We start from the raw sequence: 26,188 nt of genomic DNA on the forward strand, positions 1-26,188 counted from the left end.
GCTATAAACATTGGGGTGTATGTGCCCCTTCACATCACTATGTTTGTATCCTTTGGATAAATACCTAGCTAGTAGTGCAATTGCTGCATCATATCCGTTTTCTCATCTGCCTGGTATTCATCCAAATTTGTGGACAGGAGGGTTCTTTAAGCAGTGGTACATTAGCAAGTACAAGGGAAGAGTAGCTGGGTATAATAGGCAGACACATGGAGGCTCCTCCTCCCTCCACCTGCCAGCAATTATCAAAGCAGCAGGTGCAGCATAACTGGTGATGCCCTTCAACCAGCTTCCAGTGCTGAACTCATAGAAACAGCCTCCAAGACTTTACCCAGGGAGTGAAATTGGGAGCTTGGCCATTAATGCACTCCAGAAAGAGTTTTGTCAATAGGAGGCAGCATCCAAGATATAGTCGAGGCTGTTTAAGCAAGATAAAGGGTCAAGTGAGAGGCAGCCACTGGATCTGGACCAAAAAAAGGGGGGCGGGGACAAGTATTATTTGCCATACAATATAAACAGTTTTATTATATAAATATATATCCGTTGTAAAAAGCCTGGGTAGAACAGCCGTCACTGGGTACGACTCCAGAAAGCAGTGGCAAGGATGCTGGTAGATTACCCCAATGAGTAGCAGCATTTTCTCTCTGAGCTACTCAGCTCCAGCTGGCATAAATCTGTTATCAGGTAAAAGAGGGTGGAAGTAAACACAGAGGAAATGAGCTAATAGGAATTATGAAGTGAAATACAATATATATAATAAGCTGGTCTGTATTTAAAGGGATATTGAAGGATGCTGCAAGTGATAAAAATAAGATTCCACTGATTTCAGCCTCTTTCATTCTTTTTTTTTTTATTGGAGTTCAATTTGCCAACATATAGTATAACACCCAATGCCCATCCAATCATGTGCCCTATTCAGTGCCTGTCACCCAGTCACCCCATCCCCCCACCCACTTTTCCTTCCACTACCCTTTGTTTGTTTCCCAGAGTTAGGAGCCTCTCATGGTTTGTCTCCCTCTCTGATTATTCCCACTCAGTTCCCCTCCTTTCCCCTATAATCCCTTTCCCTATTTCTTATATTCTCCATCTGAATAAAACCATATGATGATTGTCCTTCTCTGATTGACTTACTTCACTCAGCATAATACCCTCCAGTTCTATCCACATCGAAGCAAGTGGTGGGTATTGGTCCCTTCTGATGCCTGAGTAATATTCCATTGTGTATATAGACCACACCTTCTTTATCCATTCATTTGTTGAAGGACATTGTGGCTCCTTCCACAGTTGGGCTATTGTGGACATTGCTGTTATAGACATTGGGGTACAGGTGTCCTGGCGTTTCACTGCATCTGTACCTTTCAGGTAAATACCCAGTAGTACAATTGTACTAGGGTAGCTCTATTTTTAACTCTTTGAGGAACTCCACATAGTTTTCCAGAGTAGGTGTACCAGTCCACATTTCCACCAACACTGCAAGAGGGTTCCCCCTTCTCCACATCCTTTCCAACATTTGTTATTTCCTGTCTTGTTAATTTTCACCATTCTCACTGGTGTGAGGTGGTATCTCATTGTGGGTTTATTATTATTTTTTTTTTGCTTTTTTATTTAAAGAAATTTTATTGGAGTTCAAATTGCCAATATATAGCATAACACCCAGTGCTCATCCCGCCAAGTGTCCCCCTCAGTGTCCACCACCCAGTCACCCTCTCATTGTGGTTTTAGTTTGTATTTCCCTAATGGCAAGTGATGCAAGCATTTTCTCACGTGCTTGTTGGCTCTGTGTATGTCTTCTTTGGAGAAATGTCTGTTCATGTCTTTTGCCCATTTCATGATTGGACGGTTTTTCTTGGGTGTTGAGTTGAATAAGTTCTTTATAGGTCTTGGATACTAGCCCTTTATCTGATAGGTCATTTGCAAATGTCTTCTCCCATTCTGTAGGTTGTCTTTTAGTTTTGTTGACTGTTTCTTTTGCTGTGCAGAAGCTTTTTATCGAGTAAGTCTCAATAGTTCAGTTTGCTTTTGTTTCCTTTGCCTTCATAGATGTATCTTGCAAGAAGATATGGCCAACTTCAAAAAGGGTGTTGCCTGTGTTCTCCTCTAGGATTTTGATGAACTCTTGTCTCACATTTAGATCTTTCACCATTTTTGAGTTTATCTTTGTGTATGGTGTAAGAGAATGGTCTAGTTTCACTCTTCTGCACGTGGATGTCCAATTTGCCCAGCACCATTTATTGAAGAGACTGTCTTTTTTCCAGTGGATAGTCTTTCCTGCCTTGTCGAATATTAGTTGACCATAGAGTTGAGAACCCATTTCTGGGTTCTCTATTCTGTTCCATTGATCTATTTGTCTGCTTTTGTGCCAGGACCACACTGTCTTGATGATCACAGCTTTGTAATACAGCTTGAAATCTAGCATTGTGATTTCCCCAGCTCTGGTTTTCTTTTTCAATATTCCCCTGGCTATTTGGGGTCTTTTCTGATTCTACACAAATCTTAAGATGATTTGTTCCAACTCTCTGAAGAATGTCCATGATATTTTGATAGGGATTGCATTGAACGTGTAAATTGCCCTGGGTAGCATAGACATGTTCACAATATTAATTCTTCCAATCCATGAGCATGGAATATTTTTCCATCTCTTTGTGTCTTCCTCAAATTCTTTCAGAAGTGTTTTGTAGTTTTTCAGGTATAGATTCTTTACCTCTTTGGTTAAGTTTATTCCTAGGTATCTTATGCTTTTGGGTGCAATTGGAAATGGGATTGACTCCTTAATTTTTCTTTCTTCAGTCTCATTGTTAGTGTATAGAAATGCCACTGATTTCTGGGCATTGGTTTTGTATCCTGTCACACTGCCGAATTGCTGTAGGAGTTCTAGCAATCTTGGAGGGAGTCTTTTGGTTTTTCTATGTACAGTACCATGTCATATGTGAAGAGGGAGAGTTTGACTTCTTCTTTTCCAATTTGAATGCCTTTTATTTCTTTTTGTTGTCTGATTTCAGCTTCTTTCATTCAAATGTAATCATAATTTATGATGCTCAAAGTTGGATAGTTCACGCCATGAAGAAAACTAAGTTCTTTAAATATATTTGATAACTTTTTTAAAGGATATCAAATAATCCATCATACAATTGAGCTAACTTCTACAACAGGACAAAACTTTCACTATATGCTATAGAACAAAGACCCTCAACTTTATGTTCAGAATAATCACTTGCTATGGTGTTAAAATGCAGATTCTGATTCAGTTATTCCAAGTGTATTGAAGGTTCCACCTTTCTAACAAACTTCCAGGTGGTGCTGATGCTGCCAGTACTCAGCTACTTTAGGTGTCAAATTTGTGGACAGCCCCTCAGAGACCTAAGCTGTGCCTGCCTCAAGATGCTATAATATCAGATTCTCACTTGGGGCTTGTACAGCTCAAGGAGATCGCTAAGTAGGGATTATTCTAATTACATAACACTTGAAACTTTATTTCAACAGTTCATTGTGTACTTGCTGCATACCAGAGATAATACTGGTCCTTTAGTCTCAAGGAGCTCCAGGACAGGAACAGGGGCAAGGGCTGGAGGAGGATGTTGACATTAACAGCTGTCATGTTTTCAGAGAAGGACGCAATAGGAGCCATAACAGAAACTGTAACACAGCGGCTGAGACACACCAGAAAAGGGGGAAGTCCTTCTGGCTGGGCAAGAGCCTCCTACTCCATTGAAGAGATGGGGTTTCAACAGATGCAATCACATGTCTTCTGTAAGATACTTAAAACAGATTTGAAGAGAAGGAGCTCAATCTGAGAAACCAAACTATGTGTCAAGAAGATTATGTTAGGTTTGGTAGTACATATGGCAATCACAAACCATATGAGGGGCCCAATTCTGAGATCAACCCCGTGGCTTCTCTGTGGAAGGAGAAGATTAGAGAAGTTGAGGGTTTGGACCAGAAACACTTCAGTGAGCATATTGTCTAGCTTGGAAGATGAGCAGTCCCAGAGATGATGTTCAGACACAACGTTGTGCCTTGCATGTTACAGGAACTCAAAAGATCTTACCCAAATAGTTTAATTAATGGTTTAGCTCTCAGATTGTAAATGTGCCCCTGGAGCTAAGTATTTCTTAGTGCCACATCAGCAGAGGTGGCAGTGTGTTTTTTGACCTCTCTTAAATCTGACACAGTATCACATAAATAACACCCACCATCTCTCCGAACATATGCTGTAGTTTAATCATTTGTCAATTCTACTAAAATGTTATTTTCCAGTTAGTTGCAAACGTGACCTCTCTATGTCTTGATTGGTCTGAAATTTTAAATTCTTGTAGCTATCACCAAATAAAGCAGTTATGATATCAGAAAAAAAAATTGAAATCTCATAGAAAGCCAGGGTACTCAAAGTCCCTTAGATGGAATGTTTTTACATAATAGCTACTAACTTACAGAGAGGAAATACTTGAGGAAATTCATTCTTTTTGTTGTTAGGGAAAGTCTAAACATTTATAAATCTTGAGAAAAGGTACAAGTTGTCCTTAAATCATCATTAGGTTTTTTCCTTATAGGAAACTTATTCAAGTGCTTTTAAATTATTTTATTTAAAAATTTTTAAAAATTTTAAATATTTTTTATTTCTCACTTTATTATAGTTGACATACCATGTTGGTTTCATAGTGATTTGACAAATCTGTGCATTACTCAGTGCTCCCCATGATGAGTGGAGTCACCATCTGTCACCATACAGTGTTATTACTGTACTTTTCTTCCCTGTGACTTGTGTATTTTATAACTGGAAAATTGTACCGCCTAATCCCCAGGTCCATCCATGTTGTCATAAATGGCAAGATCTCATTCTTTTTTATGGCTGAGTCATATTCCATTATATATATATATATATATATATATATATATATACACTTATATATACATATATACACACACATGCGCACACATACCACATTCTTCTTTATCCACTCATCTATTGATGGATACTTGGATTGCTTCCATATCTTGCCTATTGTAAATAATGCTTCAATGGACATAGGACTGCATATACCTTTTTGAATTAGCGTTTTCATTTCCTTCGGGTAAATAACCAGTAGTGGAATTACTGGATCATATGGCATTTTTATCTTTAATTTTTTTGAGGAACCTCCATACTGTTTTCCACAGTGGCTACACCAATGTACATTCCCATGAACAGTGCATGAGGGTCCCTTTTTCTTCACATCCTCACTAACACTTATTATTACTTGTCTTTTTGATCCTAGCTGTTTTGGCTGGTATGAGGTGATATGTCACCATTGTTTTGATTTGCATTTCTGTGATAATGAGTGATGTCGATCATCTTTCATGTGTCTGTTTACCATCTGTATGTCTTCTTTGAAAAAAATGCCTGTTTAGGTCCTCTGCCCATTTTTAAATCATATTCCTGTGTGTTTTGTTTTGTTTGGTGTTGAGCTGTGTAAGTTCTGCATATATTTTGGACATGAACCTCTTATCAGATATATCACTTACAAATATCTTCTCCTATGTGGTAGATTGTCTTTTTGTTTGTTGGTGATTTCCTTGGCTGTGAAAGTAAATGCATTATCTCCAAAATCTTTGGTATCTTTTTCTTTTTCCTTCTCCCTTTTTTTTTTTTTTGGAACATTCAAAACCCTAGAAAATAACATAATCTAGGGAGAAACAATTTAGAGGGCCTCTTAATTGTATCTTATATATGTAGATGTTTCTCTAAGCTGTATACCATTAAGGCAGGGGAACTTCTAATTCAATACCTGGGGCTGTGTTGGAAGGCCAGGAGGCATATGTGAGCATTGAGCTAATTCTCATACATACATTAGAATGTACATGTGAGTGTTTCCTCAGTTTGGGAATTTGGTCTATCTATAGAACTAGAGGTGTGGGTTTTCCTGTCATTTATCTTCTAAATCTGTGTGGGACGTTATTTTAAACCCTTTCTTCTTGGGGGTGTGTTTTCTGTTTGAATGAATGGCCATGGGCATGGGAAGAGTTGATCCCCATTACAGATTTACAGCCTTATTTTGCCTTTGGACTGACCCAAAGCTAATGTGTTTGGATTTACCAGAGGGTTTCAAGATGTCTGCTGGTGATCACAGGTTTCTCTAGAGCTGCAGTGGTCCAATTTCTGCAGTCTCCTTTATTTGGAAGAAAAACTTCACAGGGATTTGAGTAATCAATTTATGGGTTTTTTTGACTGGCTGCCCTGATAGAGCCTTTTAAAAATTGGTAGAATAGATAGAACTAGAATATCATCTGGCTCCCCCAGCTTCTGTGCATATCGGCTGACTAGTACAAACTGAAACAGCAAGGATCTGGGTGTTTTGCTTTTTTACGGGTGTGATTTTCTTGTCTCATCTCTGTTTCCTCCTCCTCCAGGAAAAATGGGTCCCATGAGGCAAGTGTGACCCTGGAGTGTGGCCGCCAGCTTGACGCCCAGTCAGGGAGAAGGAACACCATGGATGGCATAATTGAACAGAAGAGCATGCTGGTGCACAGTAAAATCAGTGATGCTGGCAAGAGAAATGGCTTAATTAACACAAGAAACTTCATGGCTGAGAGCAGAGATGGCCTGGTGTCTGTTTACTCAGCACCACAGTACCAGAGCTGCCGGGTGGTGGGCAGCGCAGCACCAGCCAGCCTGGATGGCAGCAGGAATGAGCCGGTCCAGCAGCTGCTGGACCCCAACACACTTCAGCAGTCTGTGGAGTCCCATTTTCGGCCCAACATCATCCTCTACTCGGAGGGTGTGCTGCGCTCCTGGGGGGATGGTGTGGCTACCGACTGTTGCGAGACCACCTTCATTGAGGACCGGTCACCCACCAAAGAGAGTCTGGAGTACCCCGATGGGAAGTTCATCGACCTCTCGGCTGATGATATCAAAATCCACACCCTCTCCTATGACGTGGAGGAGGAGGAGGAATTCCAGGAGCTGGAGGTCAGAGGATGTGTTTGTCATCAGCCTTTGGGAACGGGGCCTGGGGATTGGGTGGGGACTCGTGAGGGTGCAAAATGCACTAGGGTGCAAAAATGCAGAGAACCTGAAGCAATAGGTAGGGGTTTCAGCCCATCCCAAGGTGATGGCCATGAGAATGGGGCTACTGGTGGACTAAAGGATTGTCAAGATGAGAAGCCAGTTGGGGATTCCAGCTAACACTGCCTATTTGGGAGAGAAGGGTCATTGGCAACAGTGATCAAGGTGAGAGGGATGCACATGGTCCTAGGGCCACATGAGGCTGGAAAGGTGTGCATGGGGACAATTTGAGAAGTGTTTTCACTGCCATATTCAGTTTCCTTAATTTGGCATTCCAAAGTTTCTATTAAGGGATCCTTGGTATTGCTAAACCTGCTGGAAAAAATAATAGGAATGCTAGCCTAAAGGGAAGATGAGGTCAGTAGTTATAAGAGTTACTTCTTCGGTAGACTGGAGAACAAGTAAGGGCATTTGGATTACCTGCTTTGAAACATACATGTTGGACACAGTATAACACAGCACAGCAGCCAAGGAGACCAGAAGCATCAGGCCTGGAGGTTAAATGAAAACCAGAAGCAACTGGAAAGAGGTGGTTTTGATCAGAAAGGAAATTCAGAAATGAGAAATGTTCTGTAGCAATTCCTGTGAATGGAGCCCATGAAAACCAACTGGCAGGGAGTTCAAAGAAGTCAAGTTGTAGGCAAGGCCATTGGAGCAGACCTTCATACCCTTTGGTGACACTTGTTAAGAGGAAGAAGATGGTGTCAGCTCTGACAGTGCCAACATTTTGAGAAAGCTGTGAGAAGTACATTGATTTTCATTCACAAGCCTCTGTCATGTGTCCACTCTTTTCCAAGCCTGAGGGTATTACTAAATGCGAAAGTATAAATGCAACTTAACCTGCATGCTTTAAGGAAGCAAATATGCAAGAGTGCAATTTTCACATAGCACAGGATTTATGATGGTAGAGTACCCAGTCTGCTCTGAGAGCATCCAAAGGGGGAGGAGATAGGACTCAGCATAATGTGGGGGGTCAGGGATCATTGCAGAGGCAACACCCCTGCACTGCATCTTGAGGAGGAGAACCAGACTATGAGCAAGAAGGCTCATGGGGAGGTGGCAAGAGAACTCTGGTCCAAGGGAACATCATGAGCAGATAAAACAAAAAGGCATCTAACTTAGATCTGCAGGAAACAGTAACTGATTACCAATGCTAAAACCTATGGATCATGGTGAAATTAGGGAGACAGGACCAAGCAGAAGTGAGGTCCCTTAACTTAGGACCATATCAGCCTTCTAAGGGAGACTGCAATTTAGGCGAGGTCACAAACTCAGATGCCTATAAGAAGGAAGGACAGGTAACATCAAGGAGTCCTATGTTGGGGAGTAGCTTGAGACTGGAGAGTCCAGCTTACCCATCTATAGCTTTGGCCCTCCTAGCTATAGGGGTGTGCTTGCTGCACCTCATAGGCCACACTGCTAGGCACCTGGATGGGGATCATGAGTGTGGAAACCATGGTGAGGGGTTTTAGGAAGGAGAGCTGGGGTCCGATTTCATTTTTTGGAAGCTGCTATGGCTGTAGAGTGGGACAATGGGACAGAACGGAGAGGTGATGGGGAGAAGGGAGGAGTGTGGTTCTAGGACCAAACTGGATGCACAGAGACTGTTGGGACCTGCCATAAGAGATGGTGAGAGGGAGAATCAGGACAGCAGAAGTGAAGAAATACTTAAAAAGTGAAGTTTGCCATCGTTCAGAAATGATGGAAAAGGAGTCACCTCTGACTGTAGTGGTAAGATGGAGCATATGGGCATTTATGCCTGAGCCAGAAAGGGCATACCCAGTGACATCTGTGGAACCAGTTGTTTAGAAGTTGGGCTGCTGCATAGGAGACTTTCTGGTTGGCAAACCCAGACCAAGAAGTGGCTCTTCTCACAGGTTTTGAGGGGAAAGGATCAAGACAGTGTGGCTGTGTCCCTCCTTCAGTTCTGTTTAGTCCAGCCATGGAGGATTCCAGGGGGGCTCCAGAGTGGTTGGCTTGGTCCATGAGGAATTCTTAGAAACAAAGTATTCTCTCAGCAACATTCTTATGGTGTAGCCATGGTGGTCTTTATTTATAAAGAAAAACTAATGAGTAGTTAAAAGTGTCAGCATGCATGCAGCAACTGTTCTAAGGTTTATTGTTTCTCCATTCCATAAAATAATAAAGAGGCATGTGTCACTTAGCATTTCTTGCATAACAAATACCCTAAAACTTCATGGCTTAACACAACTATTTATTTAGGTCATGATTCTCAGGGTCAACGACTAGAATGGGTCTCAGCTGGGTGGTTCTTAGCTAGAACCCCTCAGCTAGGTCCCCTCACTGGGCTCAGCTGCACAGCTGTACTTGACAATGCTGGCTGGCCCTTGGTAGGGGTGACAGAAGTGTCTGGATCACATGTCTCTAATCATCCAGCGGGTCATTCCATCACATGGTAGTTACGGTAGAGATTCCAAAAGCATCAAGAGAGAGTGAGTCCCAGCATACGAGGCCTCTCCGGGTCTTCCTGTGTTACACATATTATTGTCTTATTGGTCAAAGAAAGATACACAGCTAAGTCCAAAGTAAGCGTGGGAGGGACTTTTTAGCATGACAATATAGGAACGTGCCAACAGATTGGGTACTGATTATTGTAGCCTGTAGTCTACCACAGAGCAAAAAAGTTTGGCCTCTCTGACCTGTATTTTTTTAAGATCATCTAATTGAACATGGTGACAACATAGTTATGTTGTGACTTTTTTTAATAATAAATTTATTTATTATTTCCCCAAAATTGCAGTTTTCAGAAAGCCATTACACTGATGAAGAGCAGGGGTCCTTGTTGCTGGAGTTCCTGTGTACCAGGCAACCTGCCTCTTACCTGTCCCCTTATCACCCTATCTAGAGAGGTTCATCCCTGCCATTTATCCTGGAGACATCCTGATCCAGAGAGGTTTGCTCACCTGACATGCATTTCTGCAAGAATATGTGGAGTTTCCAGTGAGCCTTCAAGATCATATTAATGTGAATAAGTTCTATAGCTAATTTCAAGGATCTTTATGGAAAGGCCTCAGAAATTGAGATTTGTCCCGCTCTATCCAAGAGAGAGCTGCTAGTCATAGTGAGTTTTGGGGGCTCTAAATCAGATAGGGAGATCTCAGGGAGCCTCTGAGGGATCACAGGAATGCAGAGGTGGCTGCTCATCATACGGCGGCACTGCACTCAGTGTAACCAGACAGGCCTCCATGGGGGAGCCTCAGGCCACTCTGGGTGCATGAGTTGGGACCTGGTGCTCTACAGCCCTAGGGCCTCCTCCCTGGTGTTTGTCCGTAACTTCATCCAGTCCACACCCAATTTGTTGGCACTTTCCAGACCACAGCTTTCAGGAAAACCAATAGGAAACCACTTCTTTTCACACAGAGAAACTCAAACAGATTTCAGGCACGGGGATTAAAGCAGTTCTATGAAATAGCAAATTTGAGTTTAAAGCTTTGAAATAAAATAGGTGAAGTTAATGGCTAGAGAGGCCTAACAGTCCCCTGCTGTTAGAGGTGCTTATCAAATGTGGAAAGGCCGATTATTACCCATTTATTTGTGACAGTGCAACCCCTTCGGGATCCTAGAATACATGGAATGTCATCACTTAGAAACAGTGCTCAAGGTGATGCGGGGAGCCTTTTCTTCACCACAGGAAGGAAGGGAAAGGCAGGCATCACTGATGGAGCATCTGTCTATGCCAGGCCCTTCATGCACCCTCTGTCACATAATCCCGAGGCAGCACTGGGCCACAGGTGCTGGTCTTGGCTCACCCTGCACACTAGGACACTGAGACTTCAGAGGTGTCAAGGTCACACAGTTGGCTGTGATGGCAGCTCTTGGATATGAGATGTGCTGACTTCAGACTCTTGCCTCCTATGATGCTGCTGTACCTCCTACATTAGAAAAAAAGTGTGTTACAGTGAACTGCTGTTTCAGAGTCCACAGGTAAAGCATGAGAAGGTAAAGCTAGAGGGGTCACAAACCACATCCTCATTGCCATAAGCCTGAAGCTGGATCTTCCCAAGACCAGGTGTCTGCCCTCCCATTTACACACTTGAAGCCTGTCAGGAGAGACAGAATTTCACAACTGCAATATCACATTGACATGTGCCCCTTTCCTAAATATGAACAAAGAGGGAGGACTCAACAAATACTTGAAGAAAATTCAAAAGCATGAATGAGACAGAACAGCAATAGAGATGTTGACCCAGAGGAAATGGAAATAATTCAGAAAATAATTGACAATATTATAAAAAATATTTTTAATCTCCCTTGAGAGATTTGCAGCAGGGAATTTGGGATTTGATTTTCTTTGCTTTCCTCATTGCACTGGCTAGAACTTCAAATATTATGTTGAAGAGAGAGATGGTGAGCAGGAAGGATTCTTGCCTTGCTCTTAATCAAGGATAGGAAGTTCCCTTCCATCACAACTTTGTTGAACAATTTGGTCTTTTTTATTAAATAAAAAATAGGTGTTTAATTTTGTCAAATGCTTTTTCTCTATCTAGATTATCATGTGTAGGTTTTTGCTTTTGTCCTTTATTATATTAATATGATCTATTACATCAACTGATTTCAGATATTAGTCTCCTTTGGGGGATAAATCCCTCTTGGTCATGGCATATACTCCTCTTTAAATATTGCTTGATTTGATTTACTAACAATTTGCTAAGAATTTTTATGTTTGTGTCCATGAGGAATATTAGTCTGTTGTTCTTTTCATGTGATATTTCTTCCTGGCTTTGATATCAGTTAATACTGGCCTTATAGAATGAATTATAAAGTGTTCCCTCTTCTGGCTTCTGAAAGATTCTGCATAGTATTTTTTTTGTTTTTGTTTTTAATATTTATTAGAAGTCATCAGTGAAGACATCTAGGCCTTGACTGTTCTTTGTGGGAAAAGTTTTGATTACAAATGTAATCCGATTTCTTTATTATTTTAAATCTATTGTTTTAAAGAAAATCTTAAGTTTTTTTTTCTTCTTGACTCAGGTTTATTAATCTGTGTCTTTCTAGAAATTTGTCCATTTTATCCAAATTCTGTACTTTGATGGCATACAGTTGTTCATAATATTAAATTTAAATCTTTTTACTTTCTGTATGGTTGGTGTTCTCTCCTCTTTCACGACAAGTTTTGGAAATTCAAGGTTTTTTGCTTCTTCTCTAGCCAGTGTAGCTGAAGGTTTATAAATTTTGTTGATCTTTGCAAGTAGTTGACTTCCGGTTGCATTGATTTTTCTCTTGCTCTTCAGTTTTTTTCTATTTCATTGATTTTTCACTCAGATATTTATGATACCCTTGTCTCTGTTTTCTTTGCATTAAATTTGCCCTTCTATAGTTCCTTTACCTGAGGCTTAGTTACTGATTTGAGATTTTTTTCCTTTGTAGTATATATGTTTAAAGCTATAACTTTCTCCCAGTGTTTTAAATACAAATTTTGATATGTTGTTTTCCTTTTTAATTTAGTTCAAAAGATTTTCTAATATCCATTTTGATTTATTTTTTTACTAAGGGTTATTAATAAAAGTGTTTAATTTTTCAAATATTCATAAGTGTCCCAATGTTTTTAATTATTTACTCCTCATTTAATTTCACATGGTTGAAGAACATAGCTTGTATAATTTCTCCCTTAAATTTATTGAGGCTTGATAATGTGTTCTGGGAAATGTGCCATGCACATTTGTGAGAGAATGTGTATTTTGTCATTGTGTGAGGTATTCTATAAATGTTTGTTAGGTCAAGTTAGCTGATGGTGTTGTTTATGTCTTTTGTCCTTGATGTTTATCTGCCTAATTAATCCATTAATTTTGTCAGTTTGTGCTTTATGTATTTTGGGGCTCCATTGGTAGGTGCATGCACATTAACTTTTTTTAAAGATTTATTAATTTATTTTAGAAAGAGAAAGAGAGCAAAGGGAAGGGCAGAAGGAGAGAATCTTCAAACAGACTCCCTGCTGAGTGTGGAGTGCAACACGGGGCTCAATCTCATGACCCATGAGATCACGACCTCAGCTGAAACTAAGAGACACTTAACCAACTAAGCCACCCAAGTGACATTATTATTATTGTTATTATATCTTGCTGAGGCATTTACCATTTTATCATCATAAAATGTTCCTATAAAATAAAATAAAATAAAATAATAAAATAAAATAAAATGTTCCTCTTTATGTATAATAATATTTCTTGTCTTCAGGTCAATTTGTGTAATATTAATATAGCCACTCCCACTTTCTTTTTATTTACTGTTTGTTTGTGTGATACATCTTCTTCCATCTCTTTGCTTAGAAGTTATTTTTGTCTCAGAATTTAAAGTATGTCTCTTATAAGAAGCATGTGGTTGATCTTGGGGTTTTTCTTCTTTTTTATTGTCTTAAAGTCTGTCATTTGATTGGAATGTTTAGTCCATTTGCACAAAATGTAACTTATATGATTGGATTTCTGTCTGCCATTTTGATTTTTATTTTCTACCTGTTTCTTGGTATTGTTGTTGTTTACTTTATTCCTCTTCCTGCCTTGGTAGTATTAGCCACCATGTCAGCCAGGGATGTAAGGAGAACTTCCTAAGCCCCTCTGTGACTCCCTCATTTCTAGGAGCTCTCTGTTAAATTCTTGGGTTGTGCTCCAACCTACCATTTGACCCAACCAGGACTATAACCATAGGTTGGGAGAGCTTCAGGCTTTACCCATTCATAAGTGGGAATGGTTCCCACTCTACTTCCAATCAATTAAGCCCCTTCCCACAATGAAGTGACTAGTTCCCATGGCAGCCCCACCTTATCAGAAATACTTCATGGGCCAAGCATGGAGGCCAAGCACAGACCACCACTATTCTTACTTAGATTTCAGCAGTGGTTGGTAGATAAATACTTTTCAAATATTATTGGCCTTTGGTTAGTGTTGAGAGCCTTTCTAAGGCTGTAATGACAGTTTTTTCCAGTTATTTCTAGAAGACAAGATAGGCCTACCTCCTGACACTGTCATATGAGAAATTTTGCCAGGATATTGCCTGAAGTGCTAGACACACATTTTCTAGCATCACTAGATTCAAACAAAGAATGTGTTCAAAAGTCCACAGATGAAAAAAAAAAAAAAAAAAAAAAGTCCACAGATGGCTTGCAATTAGGTTAAGAATTTTAATCAAATTAATAATCTTTGGGATCCCTGGGTGGCGCAGCGGTTTAGCGCCTGCCTTTGGCCCAGGGCGCGATCCTGGAGACCCGGGATCGAATCCCACGTTGGGCTTCCGGTGCATGGAGCCTGCTTCTCCCTCTGCCTATGTCTCTGCCTCTCTCTCTGTGACTATCATAAATAAATAAAAATTAAAAAATAAAAAAATAAAAAAATAAAAAAATAAAAAAACAAATTAATTATCTTTAAATAATATGTCATATTTGCTTTAAGCATTAAAAAATTAAATTATAACTTCCCTCCTTTGTGACAGTCTGTAATTAAATATATGTAGATATTCTAGTTTCTTTTGTATACACCTTGTGGATCATTTACACAAGGGAATAGTTTTATTTCTTTACAGTCATAAGTCATTTTGTGTTGCCCAAACTGCAACAACCACCTTTTTCGGCAAAGTGGAGCTGTAGGAGTAAGTTTGACTCATCTAGAAATTAAATTTACTTTCATGAAATATTTGCCACCATTTCAAAGAAAATTCACCATTCCAAAGAAAAGTTCAAAAATATTTGTGAAATATAAACGTGATTGGCATAATAGTATGCCATTTCTTGTTTTAATTTTCTGTATCAAGTATATGTCATTTAAATGTGGAATTCAAGGCATGTTTCTTAAAAAATAAAAATCAATCTCTTATATTCTCGTCTAACATACTCTCATCTTATATATCAGTAAAAGGCACTGGAGTGTGTAATTATAGCCATTAGATGGAAAAAGAATCTTCCAAGATAATAAATCCATCTGTCATAATAATACAAGCTGATCATTTTTCATATTCCTCTGAAATACTTTTCAACACATAAAAGGGTAGGGGTATCAAACCCAATTCATATGTCAAATAAATAAAAGACTTTTTAATTATTCCAATTTGTGCTGACCAGATTTCTTGAGTGAGCCTTCTGAGCCTAGGTCGCAATTGTGGCTGAGTAGGGGCCTGTCTTATCTACAGCTGCCTTAATGACGGGAATCAGTGCCAGAGAACTGGAATCATCTGTCATTGTAAGACTGTACTTTATGAAATTAGCTTTGATATATTTATGTGTAGCTGTGAGCTAAATGATGTAAACGTAGTCTGAATACCAGCAAAGAGAGGACTCAAGCTTCTGATTAATCTCTGCTATACTCCGTTTTCAACAAATACCAGCAAAATGTTTTTTCTAAACCCAACTGCATTTTAATAAAGTTTCCCCAAGCTTAGCTGAAGGACCACTTATCTCTATTAATAGTCATTTGAATGAAACCCAGTACAGATGGGATCCTTTAGAGATCTGTGTAATATAGATTTGCACAATACTTTATAAAAACATTTCTTCTCCAGGCTTCACTAACCTCAGTGTTTGGGTGACTCTTTAATAAGTGTGTAAAACCATGATTAGCCTTGAGACCTTGGGAGTACTGTTTAACCCTGACCAATGCTGATAAAAACATTATCCCCTTCTTACCATATCATAATGCCATAAGAAAAAGAAGGTAATGACAAGCATTAAAGTTTGTTAGAAGAGACATATCCCTTGCGGTTGAAGTGTTGGTGATGAGGATGTGCTGAGAAGCAGGGTCTTTACATACGTACAGCGCAGCATCCATGAATCATGCTACCAGGAAGCCATGAAAGATACAGCATTAACATCCGAGATGAGCCCAACTTTTATTTGAATCAATATTTTTCACTTTTTTTTCCAACAAACCATTCCAGTGCTTCCTAAAAATAGAAGGAAAAAAAACACACACACAAAACATAGATGGTCTAGAGTGCATCAGCAACATTCCTGTGTAGAAAGAAAACTGTAATGTGGCACATCTGCTACCTCTCAGTGTGCTGGGATTTTTTCAGTGTGGATTTATGTGACAAGAGGCATTTTGTGGTTCAAGGATGTGTTCCTGTTCAGTCATTACAAGGCTGAAGAAGGCTCTGTCCTCACGGAGGAAGAACAAGTACAACTTTCTTCCATGGAACCAGTTACAGTGGTGCACATGGCCTGAGCCTTATGCACGTGGAGGAGACAGAGGGGGAAGGAAGGAAGAAGGAAGCCTTGACTGTGGAAAGTATTCTGGGTGGTTCTGGCCAGGCTCAGCTTTCATAAGGCCTGTATTCTCATTTGTGATTGTAAGGAAGCAAAAGAATGCCACCTTGGCTGTCCTGAAAGTTGGAGCTGGCTGAAGATCTCAGAAGAAAAGATGTTTCTCCTAGGTGATAAAAATCACATTGTGCACTATGAACCTGTCACCAGAGAAATGCTAGGTTACATTAGGATAAATAGCCTCTATCCAGTTTTTAACAAGTGAATCTACAAAATAAGAGGTATATACTGTTGTACAGTGATGCTAATTGAAAACATCCCCTTCATATGGTTCATCTAAGTCTTCAGTAAGTTCTCACACTGAGCCTCAAAAGTAAAGTACCTGTGAGCAGAACTCACAGCCAGTCTACAGTGATGTCACATGTCAGATGACAAGTAACTAGAAACCTCATGCTTGGAAAGTCGAGAACTACCAGGGGATATGGTGGAAGTCTGTGCGATCGTAAAGCCGATAGAATGTGTGGAGTCCGGGAACATTCCTCACAGTGAAGAGAAATATATTTACAAACAGAATACATTGCTTGGAATCTTATGTCCTTATAGAAGATATTACCCATTGAGGTCTAGACTGTGAAATATAGATATAAGAGTAGTTGGCAGAGAGGTGTTTCAGGGAGGCTTCCTGATGGAGGGACCAGGACAAGAAGGGGCGGGTCATCTCTAAACCAAAGTCAAATCCTAGGGGATAGCCCTCTTTCTAGCAACCTGTCCATGTCGTGCTGGCTGGGTACAGTCTATATGGGTTTCAATATGGTAGCTGGCAGGGAATTTTACTCTGAAGCTGCTTCTAGAAAATAGAGGAAAAATCAAGCCTTTGGATAGATTCATCCCTCACTGAATCTCCTCTTCTAGGACTTTTGCTTTTATCGCTTTTAAACTATCACTAGGTAGCAGATCACCCAAACAGAGTTCAATAAAATACAGACTCCCTGTGGGCCTTCAGGGAGACATGGGCAGCACTCTTTCCCAGGGCCTTCACACACCTCGCTTCCTCCTCACCACTTCCAGCCGTGGGGGCCTCCTCCTTCAATCTCTCAACCGTCACATGGGCTTTTGCAGCCATTTCTGATGCCCTAGAAGTGCTCTTTCCCTCACCGGTCACTGGGCTGGCTTCTTCTTAGGATCCAGGTTGCAGCTTCGATTCATCATCTCTTTACCTACTACTTTATTTTGTCTTCTTTGCCACAGCTGTCTTAGGGTGAGCTGACCAGAAGCAGACAGCAACGTGAGGATTCAAGAACAAGTGATTGGCTAAGGAAATGGCCTCAGGGACGACAAGCCAGCCAAGATGGGGGGGGGGGGGCGGCAGCCAGGAGGTGGGGTTTTAAGCTAAGTGCCACTGAGGGGGTCCCAGCATGGCCCTGGGAGGCCTGCGTGTGAGTTGTGTTCCAGGGGTCCGAGGACCACTTCTCTCACAGGGGCTGTAAGTGAGTGGTTTGCATCCTCCAGGGTGAGGAACAGAGGCATAAACTCCTGCAAGTCTCCAGTGCTTTAGCCCACAGCTTCTACGGGGTAGGCACGTAGTTAGTATTTGTGCTCATTAAGTTATTAATGAAAAAATGAATCTATCATAGGGAGGAAAACTAAGATCATTTTCATAAGATTTTTTTAAAGATTTTATTTATTTGAAAGAGCGTGCACAAGCAGAGGCCGAGTGAGAAGCAGACTCCCCACCGAGTAGAAAGCCTAATAAGGGACCCAATCCCAGCACCCTGGGATCATGGCATGAGCCAAAGGCAGATGTTTAACTGACTGAGCCACCCAGGTGCCCCTCATAAGACTTTTTTTTAATAAAAATGAAGCCAGACTGTTTCAGCACCCAAGCTCCTTAAGAATTTTCCTGACAAGAATTTTATGCAACGTTGACCTCAGTACGTTCTTTACAAAGTCACCTTTGGTTTGACTACCTTTGGTGGTCACACCCCAAACCAATTTCTGCTTCTTGTCAAGCACAAGAAGCAGAACTAGAACGGGCCTCCTGGCCCATGGTGGGCTATCTGCAGGAGCATTAGCGAATCTTCCTGTCTCGGGGACTGCTGGTTAGCGGCACATGGTAAACTGCTCCCAAGCAGTGTTCGGCACTGGGTTACGACACAAGAGCAGATTGTGTTTTTCACAAACCACAAAAACAAAGACAGGCTCCAAATAAGAAGTATGGAGGAAGCACGACATGAAGAATATTATAAATGACACACCATTGGTGTTTCATTGAAAGGAGAAACCCCACGGTGATCTTACCCGGGTAGACTTACTCTGTGGGCGACAGAGTAGGAAGAAGCAACAGAAAAACCAGAGGAACCAAAAGGCAATGGGGGCCCAGACATGCTACGCCCCCAAACCGTTCCTGGACCTGGGCTCAGTCCAGAGCCCTACCCCTGCTGGCACCCATGTCCTCCCCAGCTTTTAAATCAGAGGTCAGGGATCCCTGGGTGGCGCAGCGGGTTAGCGCCTGCCTTTGGCCCAGGGCGCGATCCTGGAGACCCGGGATCGAATCCCACATCAGGCTCCTGGTGCATGGAGCCTGCCTCTCCCTCTGCCTGTGTCTCTGCCTCTCTCTCTCTCTCTCTCTCTCTCTGTGACTATCATAAATTAAAAAAAAAAAGAAAAAAAATTAAATCAGAGGTCACACCCCAAACCAATTAATGTTTGTAAAAGGCCGCAGGTGGCTCTAGTTTAGGGCCCTCCCCGCAGTGTGATACAGTGTCCATATGTTGTTTGTGCCACAATCAACCAGGCCAGCCGTTCTCGGATGTCTTACCCTGTGAACTGTGGGCCTGTTCAAGTGGATTTGGAGGCAGGCACCAACCCTGGCACAGATTCCCTAAGGTGTGTTGCATGGAATGCTCAGCTGCGAGAACAGAAGAGGTTTGGCAATGCTTGGAAATTCCTGATAGTCCTATAAAGTTACAGTCCGCAAGTCCTACAAGTCAGCTTTGTCTTAGCCGAAATTCATGTGGCTGACTTGAACACAGTGATTCTGGGGCTAATGAGACCCTGAGCCTTTTGGTTTTCAAAACACCATTTATTTTGACCTCCTACACCAGTGTGCCACGGCACACACGCCTGGCTCTTCCCTAGCCAATTGGTGTGCGCCAGGTGAGCTGGTGGCAGCAAGAGGCCTGATGACAGTTGTGCCACGCCCTGTCATGAGGACCTGCATCACATCGCAGGATGAAGTCACTGGGGACAAGTTCTCCAGCAGCAGCACACTCAGCAGCAAGGGCAGACAGCTTCCCTAATCAGTGCTCCACACAGCTAATCCCCAGAGCTGATCAGAGAAGGCTCAAGATCGACCTTTACTGGAAGCATTTTCCGTGTTTAGAGTGGACCTACCCCTTTTAGCCCTTTCTGGAAGCCTGGGGATCCATGTCTGCCTTCTTCTCAGATGGCCCCCACACCCTTCACCTCCCTGGCCAAGGCGCCAGGCCCTGATGGAACACCCCAGTGTCTCCACATTTCCTCATAGGACATTGGCCATCCACATCTGGCCATCTAGGTCACTGGGATCCCTTTTGAAGGAGAGAAACTGAGAATTGGATAATCCAGATGTGTCCTGACCTGCGTGAAGCCAACTGGAGCCCCCTGCCTCTCCTTCTGAATGTTTCCTCCTTGGGACAAGTCCACAGTCTGCGGCTGGTGAGCTGTGCCAGGGCCTTGTGCCCATCCGGGCGGGATCTGCTCCCTCACTGCCACACTCTGCCTGCCACTGCTGCTCTTCCTACAATGGGGGTCGGCCCCTCACACTGCTTAACACTCAGCCTACATGTTGATGTAGTGGGTGGAACTGGGGTTGGATTCTCTATACCATCTCCTCTCGTGCTTCTAAAAATGCCGGCCACTGGTCCAGTTTTATGGAAGAAGTAGATGAGATCTTTGCACAGTAGCTCGTAGAGGCTTGAACTTTATCTTTACTTCAGGCCTGGAGGAAATAAATGAGCTCATAAAAGGGACTGATACGTCTCTCTGCTTTGCTAGCAGATTGGGCCATATTATTCTAGCTGAAATTGTCCTTTAATAGCCCCATCTGTCTGTTAGCATACACTGGGGAAGAGGTATGACTATCAGGCTCCTAGAACTGGGTACCCCTGGAGGCTGTCTTTTTAGCAGGCCGACTTCTGACTTCCCTATTCTGATGTCCTTCTCACAGCGCCTGGAATCACCCTGACTGGCAGGACTTCAGGATTCGGAAGTCCCACAATAAAGGGATATGGACTGTGAGGAAGGCTTTGAAAAAAACAGCTGTCAAACAAATGAGAGGCACATGTTATCCCAGTCATCTCTATGGATCTGGAAGCAACAGAGAGGATTTTCAAAACATGAGAAAGTAAATAAATTCTTGTATTGGGGAGCTTGAGTGGCTCAGTCAGTTAAGTACCCAGCTTGGTTTCAGCTCGGGTTGTGATCCCAGAGTCTTGAGATCAAGCCCCATGTTGGGCTCTGTGCTCACTAGGGAGTCTGCTTAAGACTCTCTCCATCTCCCTCTGCTCCTCCCTCCTGCCTTCCCTCCTGCTCTCTCTCTCTAAATAAATCTTGAAAAACAATTCCTGTATTTCCATAAACACTCAAAATGTACTATCAGAAAGTAAAAGGTAGTCATAGTATTTGTTCAATCAGTGAGGGCTAGTTTCTAGGCTGGGGACAAAACAAGAAAGTCGCTAGTGCATTTTTGTAATCCTCTTTCAGAATATTCACTGCAGCTTAAACTGGTTCATTTGAACAGATGGTACAGTCCTGGACCCACTGGTCACACTTCTCCTTGGAAGTGTCAGGAGTCACCAAGTCCACTACATGATAAACTGGAGTTCTCTGAGATAATGTAAGTGCATAACTCATTGTAAAGACCCAAGAAAGTGTGGCAGTGGTGGGGAGGGTGCATGGCACGATTAATATCTGTAGTTCATCACAAAATCTACTCATAGAAACTGTCTCACCCCATCAGGAAACAGAGTGCACCCTACAAGAGCCAACCTGTTGAAAGAGAAATGGGTGTTTCTTGGTATCAGAAATATAAATGCTGGAAGGTCTGATGCTGGAATGTCTGCAAACTGACAGTTGCGCCCCCCCTCCTTGCCCTCAACTTTTTAAGGGTATTTATGTTTGGACCTATGAGAAGAATTTCTATATGGGGCAGAACAGGCAAGAAGAAATGATTCAACACCTCAGGTAGGAGGTGGTATATGGCAGAAAAAGTGAGTCACATCCTGTGTGCCTCCATCCCTAGTGATTTCACTAGCTTGGTCAGGAAGATGTGGGCAGCCCTACTTTACAGATCATGAACTTGAGGTTCCAGACAGTGCTTTTCCATTTGGGCTACATATTAGAATCACATATAAACTTATAATCATGTATAAAATGCATATAGAATCCCTGATGCATAGAGCATCAAAGGACCCAAGCATCGGGAATCTTGAAGCCCCCAAGGGAACCTCCAGGACATTGGTGACACAGCTAGGAGACACAGACCAAACTTGAACTCCAAATCCCATACTTTCTCCATTCTACCATAATAACTCACTTGTATCTTTGGGTCATGCTGATTAAATTATCTAAGTCAGAAGCAGAAACCTCAGCTTTCTAGTAAATCTATTTTTGTCAGTTTTACCCTGGAAAACAAATACTGAACCTCAGTTGGTGACATGCACGCTGCAATGTTTAGGGGGCATGTACTGATGTCTGCAGCTTACTTTGAAATGCATCCCACAAAGGTTCTAATAAACAATGGATGGATAGAAGGATGAACAGATTGGTAAACGTATCAGAGCCAATATAGCAATGATGCTAATAGTAGAATCTGAGTGAAGGATATGTGTGCGTTCACTATATACTTACTTTCACTGTCATATACGCTTTATCTGCTAGAGTGCATGTTGATGCAAGGATAAGAAAGCTGTTGTCCCCGTACCATTTATTGACTAATCCACTTTTAACCATCTGTTTCACAGTTATCATACAACAATCCCAGTGTTTAATTTCATTTCATTTCTGGAGTTTTTATTGACTGACAGGCCAGTGTGTTTTTGTGGTTGAGTTAACTTACTGCACAAATGGTAGCAACATTACTCTGAAAAAGAAACAGGCTGTCACATTTACGTTTAAACGTAAAGTGTATAACTATAACATGCTTAGAGGAAAACAGGAAATCTTTATAACCTAGAGTTAGGTTAAGAGCTTTTAGATGTGAAATTAGAAGCACAATCCCTAAGAGAAAGGATACATAAATTTGACTTCATCAAAATTAGAAATTTACTCTGAAAAAGACACTTAAAATGATGAGCTGAAAACTGCAGGAAAAATATTTGCAAATAACATGTTTGACAAATAATGTGTATCCAGAGTATACTTAAAAACTCCCTAAACTCAAAAGTAGGCAGTCAAACAATCTAACTTCTAAAACGGCAAAAGAAAAAAAAATAATAAATAAAATAAAATAAAATAATAAATAAAATAAAATAACATAAAATAAAACGGCAAAAGAACAGACACTTTACCAAATAGAGGTGTGCAGGTGGTAGGTAAGCACAGGGAAACGTTCAGCTTCGTTAGCCCTCAGGGACACCAGGGCCTCAACCCCTAATGAGATGGCAGGGCACACCTCTTAGAATGGCTGACATAGAAGCCACAGACACTATCCAGCACTGGTGAGGATGAAGCAGTGAACCCTCCTCCTTCATGCTGGTAGGAATGCAGAAGGCTACAGCCACGCTGGAAAAGTCTGTCATTATCTTATAAAGTTACACAAATATCATATGGTATAATAATCTACTCCTGGATATTTTGCTCTAAAGAAATAAAAACATGCATCCACAAAGAAAATGGTATCATAGCATTTATTTGTAGTAAACAAAACCTCAAAACAAATGACCTCCAGTGGATGAATGGATGAGCTTCATTCATGGATGGGGGCACTTCCTTGCCACTCAATATTACTCAGGAATAAAAGGAATGCCTTGCTTTTACACTCAGGTATTGGGCTGGTTATTGTGCTGAGTAGAAAGGGCCAGTCTCTAAGGTGGCATACTGTCTGATTCTATTGCTCTGACATTCTCCAAAAGACAAAAGTGTAGCTAAGGCAGCAGCTCTGTGGTTGCCAGGGGTTGAGGTTGGGGGAAGGCAGGTAACTATAAAAAGGTAGCAATAATAAGAAGGAGTTTTTTGGAGGCGATGGGACCTTCCTTACATCCTGATTATTGTAGTGGTTACATAATATCACATGCAACAAACTGATAGCCCTGTAGACAACAAACAACCAAGCCAACCAAAGAGGGCATGGCTAAGCTGTGAGATCCGATTTAGGTCTGTGGTTTAGCCTCGTTCCAGCGTCAATGTCCTGGTTTTGATAATGTGCCACACTTATGTAAGAGGCACTGTAGGGTATGTGGGGACTCTCTGTTCTATCTTTGCAATTTCTACAGGAACTCTGTTCTATTTCTGAAACTTTTATGTGAGTCTAAAATTGTTTCCATTGCACACACACTGAAATAGTTTATACATATATACACATATATACACATATTACATATTATATGAGGTCATTTTTAATGAATTTCCACATTCTCCCTATAGGTCTCAAAAACTAGCTAAAAATACAACTTATAAACATGCTTTCCTTTCAGTAAAGCAGAATATTTTAGAACACTAGAGAAAATGGGGAAATTATTGGTTTTTTTAAAGGACTGATATGTGATTACCTAGAACATCCCAGTCAGTCCCTTGATATGTAGCCAGAGGTTTACTATAATTGGATTTTGTGCAGAAACAGTCTTTGGTTTGGGAAATGTTCTAATTCTTACAAACTATGGAGCCTACTTGGGCTACAGGTGCTCCCAGATGTGTGAGGCTATGGTCCACAGGCCCTCAGTGAGCTAAGAGAGACCAGGCAGGGGGTTAAGTCTCTCTGATCCCATGTTTCAGGAAGTTGGATTTCCTCATTATAGTGATGGAAGATGTAGGTTCAGGGTCTCACAGCACATCAGGGCTGGTGACTTTAACCAGTGCCTGAAACTCTGAGAGGACAGAAGAGACATTGAATAAGTGAGGTGGGTGATCCACATTCCACCCATTCTGGAGTAAGATGGACATGCCTCTCACTCAAGCAAAGGAGGTTTCTGGTACCCTGGGGTGGAGGACAGGGCTGGGCAGGGTAGGAGGAGCAGAGATGACCAGTGATCTCTTAAAAGAAGGGGTACTGTGGTGTTCACCCACACTCTTCCCGCAGAGTCTAGAGAAATGCCTTATTAGAGACACGTAGACTATTTGCTGGGTAGATGAATAGTTGGATGGATGATGTCACATTCCCCCGAGCTTGCTCATTGTGCCCAAGAGGCCTCACATACTGCCAAGCTCCTCTGGCTCCTAGGCTGTCCCTCCTCACCTTCCTCAGCCTGAAATTTCATCCATTGTTTTTCCCTGAGCTCCTGAAGTGGGGCATCCTGGGCACTAATGAGCCATCCTCTGCCAGATTCCCCCAGGAGCCTTTTGCCACCATGGCCCCTAGCAGTGGCCCTCAGTTGACCTGTCCTGTGAGATGATACCTCTGACTGTGCATAGTGCCCATGCTTTATTCTGGAAGCCCTCTTGGGCTTGTTTAGCTCAGCCAGACCTCTATGAGGTGTTCAACATGCTGTGCTCCTGTGGGCAGGTGTGTGATACCGAGACACCAGCAAGTAGCTTCTCTGTGGAAACATAAAAAGGACAAGCTTGATGGAATACCAAATTGCAATGTAAAATGAATTATTCACGTTTCATAAAAAAAGCAAATTCAATATTTCTTCATTTTTTTCCCATAATGCTTGCAGTGTTTCCATTAAAGCACAACCAAAGAAAGAAAACAATGTATGCAATGCTTAATCCCCACAGGAAAAAAAAATTAGTTTAAAATATACTTTTCACCTTCTAAAATGGCATATTTAGGAAGGATTTTCTTTTTTTACTTTTTATTTTTGAAGTAATTTTAGACATATGGAAAAGCTGCAAGACCGATATGAAGAACTCTGTATGTTGTCACCCTGTTTTCTTTGTTCTCAATAGTCCACTATGCTTGCTTTCTAATTCTCTCTATCCCTATACAGGTGACCCTTGAACAACACCGGGGGGAGGGGAACTGACCCACACCATCAAATTTATATATAGGTTTTGACACCCCCGCCCCGAAACTTAACTACTAGTAGCCTGCTGTTGACCAGAAGCCTCACCAATTACATAACACTGATAACATAAACAATTATTTTGTTTGTTGTATGTGATATATACTGTATTCTTACAATAATATAAGCCAGAGAAAACCTTATTAAGAAAATCATGAGAAAATACATTTACAGCACTGTATTTATTGAAAAAAAATCCACCTCTTTGACCCAGGTAGTTTTTGACCTGTGTTTTTGGCAAGACCGCCACAGAAGTGAGACCATGCCCTTCCCAGCGCAGGACATCAGGAGGCCCGTGGTGTCAGGATGACCTGTAACTTTGGTCACCTGTTGACTGTGGTACTGGCCAAGTTTCTCACTGGCCAGGGATGGTGTTCCTTTGCAATCAATCAGTATCTTGCAGGGAGGTACAATGAGACTATAGGGAAATCCTGTGTCCCACTGGTGTCCCACACACCTACTGGTTTTAGCATGACTAGTAATCCCATAACTCCTTCTGTGTTTCTTGGTTGGCATTCCACTGTGAAATGGTTTTCCCTTCCCCCATAGTTATTGTTTCCCTCATTTAGAATCTTATTTCAGGCTGGGTCATTGATTCTTCTTTTATTCAGTGGGGGACTATTCCATTTATTACACTTTATTATGTATTTATTGTGATGCTTACTTTGTTATGTACTCAAAAGCCCTTTCAGTTTTGCTTCTGTGCCTTTTTGATGCATATCAACATTCCTTAATCATCTTCAT

At 41.6% G+C, this 26,188-nt stretch overlaps 1 protein-coding gene across 5 annotated transcripts in view; it reads left to right on the forward strand.

Annotated features, from left to right (window-relative positions):
* Positions 1-26,188, forward strand: part of SYNDIG1 (synapse differentiation inducing 1) — a 189,388-nt gene that overhangs the window by 76,433 nt on the left and 86,767 nt on the right. For all 5 annotated transcript variants that reach the window (XR_005376756.1, XM_038570215.1, XM_038570216.1 and 2 more), the window contains exon 2: positions 6,382-6,940. Coding sequence is in view for 4 of the 5 variants with exons in the window: in XM_038570215.1 (XP_038426143.1) it covers positions 6,461-6,940 (480 nt within the window). In the remaining variant the exon portion in view is untranslated. The remainder of the gene's footprint in view (positions 1-6,381; positions 6,941-26,188) is intronic.

This window comes from Canis lupus, chromosome 23 (genome assembly GCF_011100685.1).
Source record: "Canis lupus familiaris isolate Mischka breed German Shepherd chromosome 23, alternate assembly UU_Cfam_GSD_1.0, whole genome shotgun sequence".
NCBI lineage: Eukaryota > Metazoa > Chordata > Mammalia > Carnivora > Canidae > Canis > Canis lupus.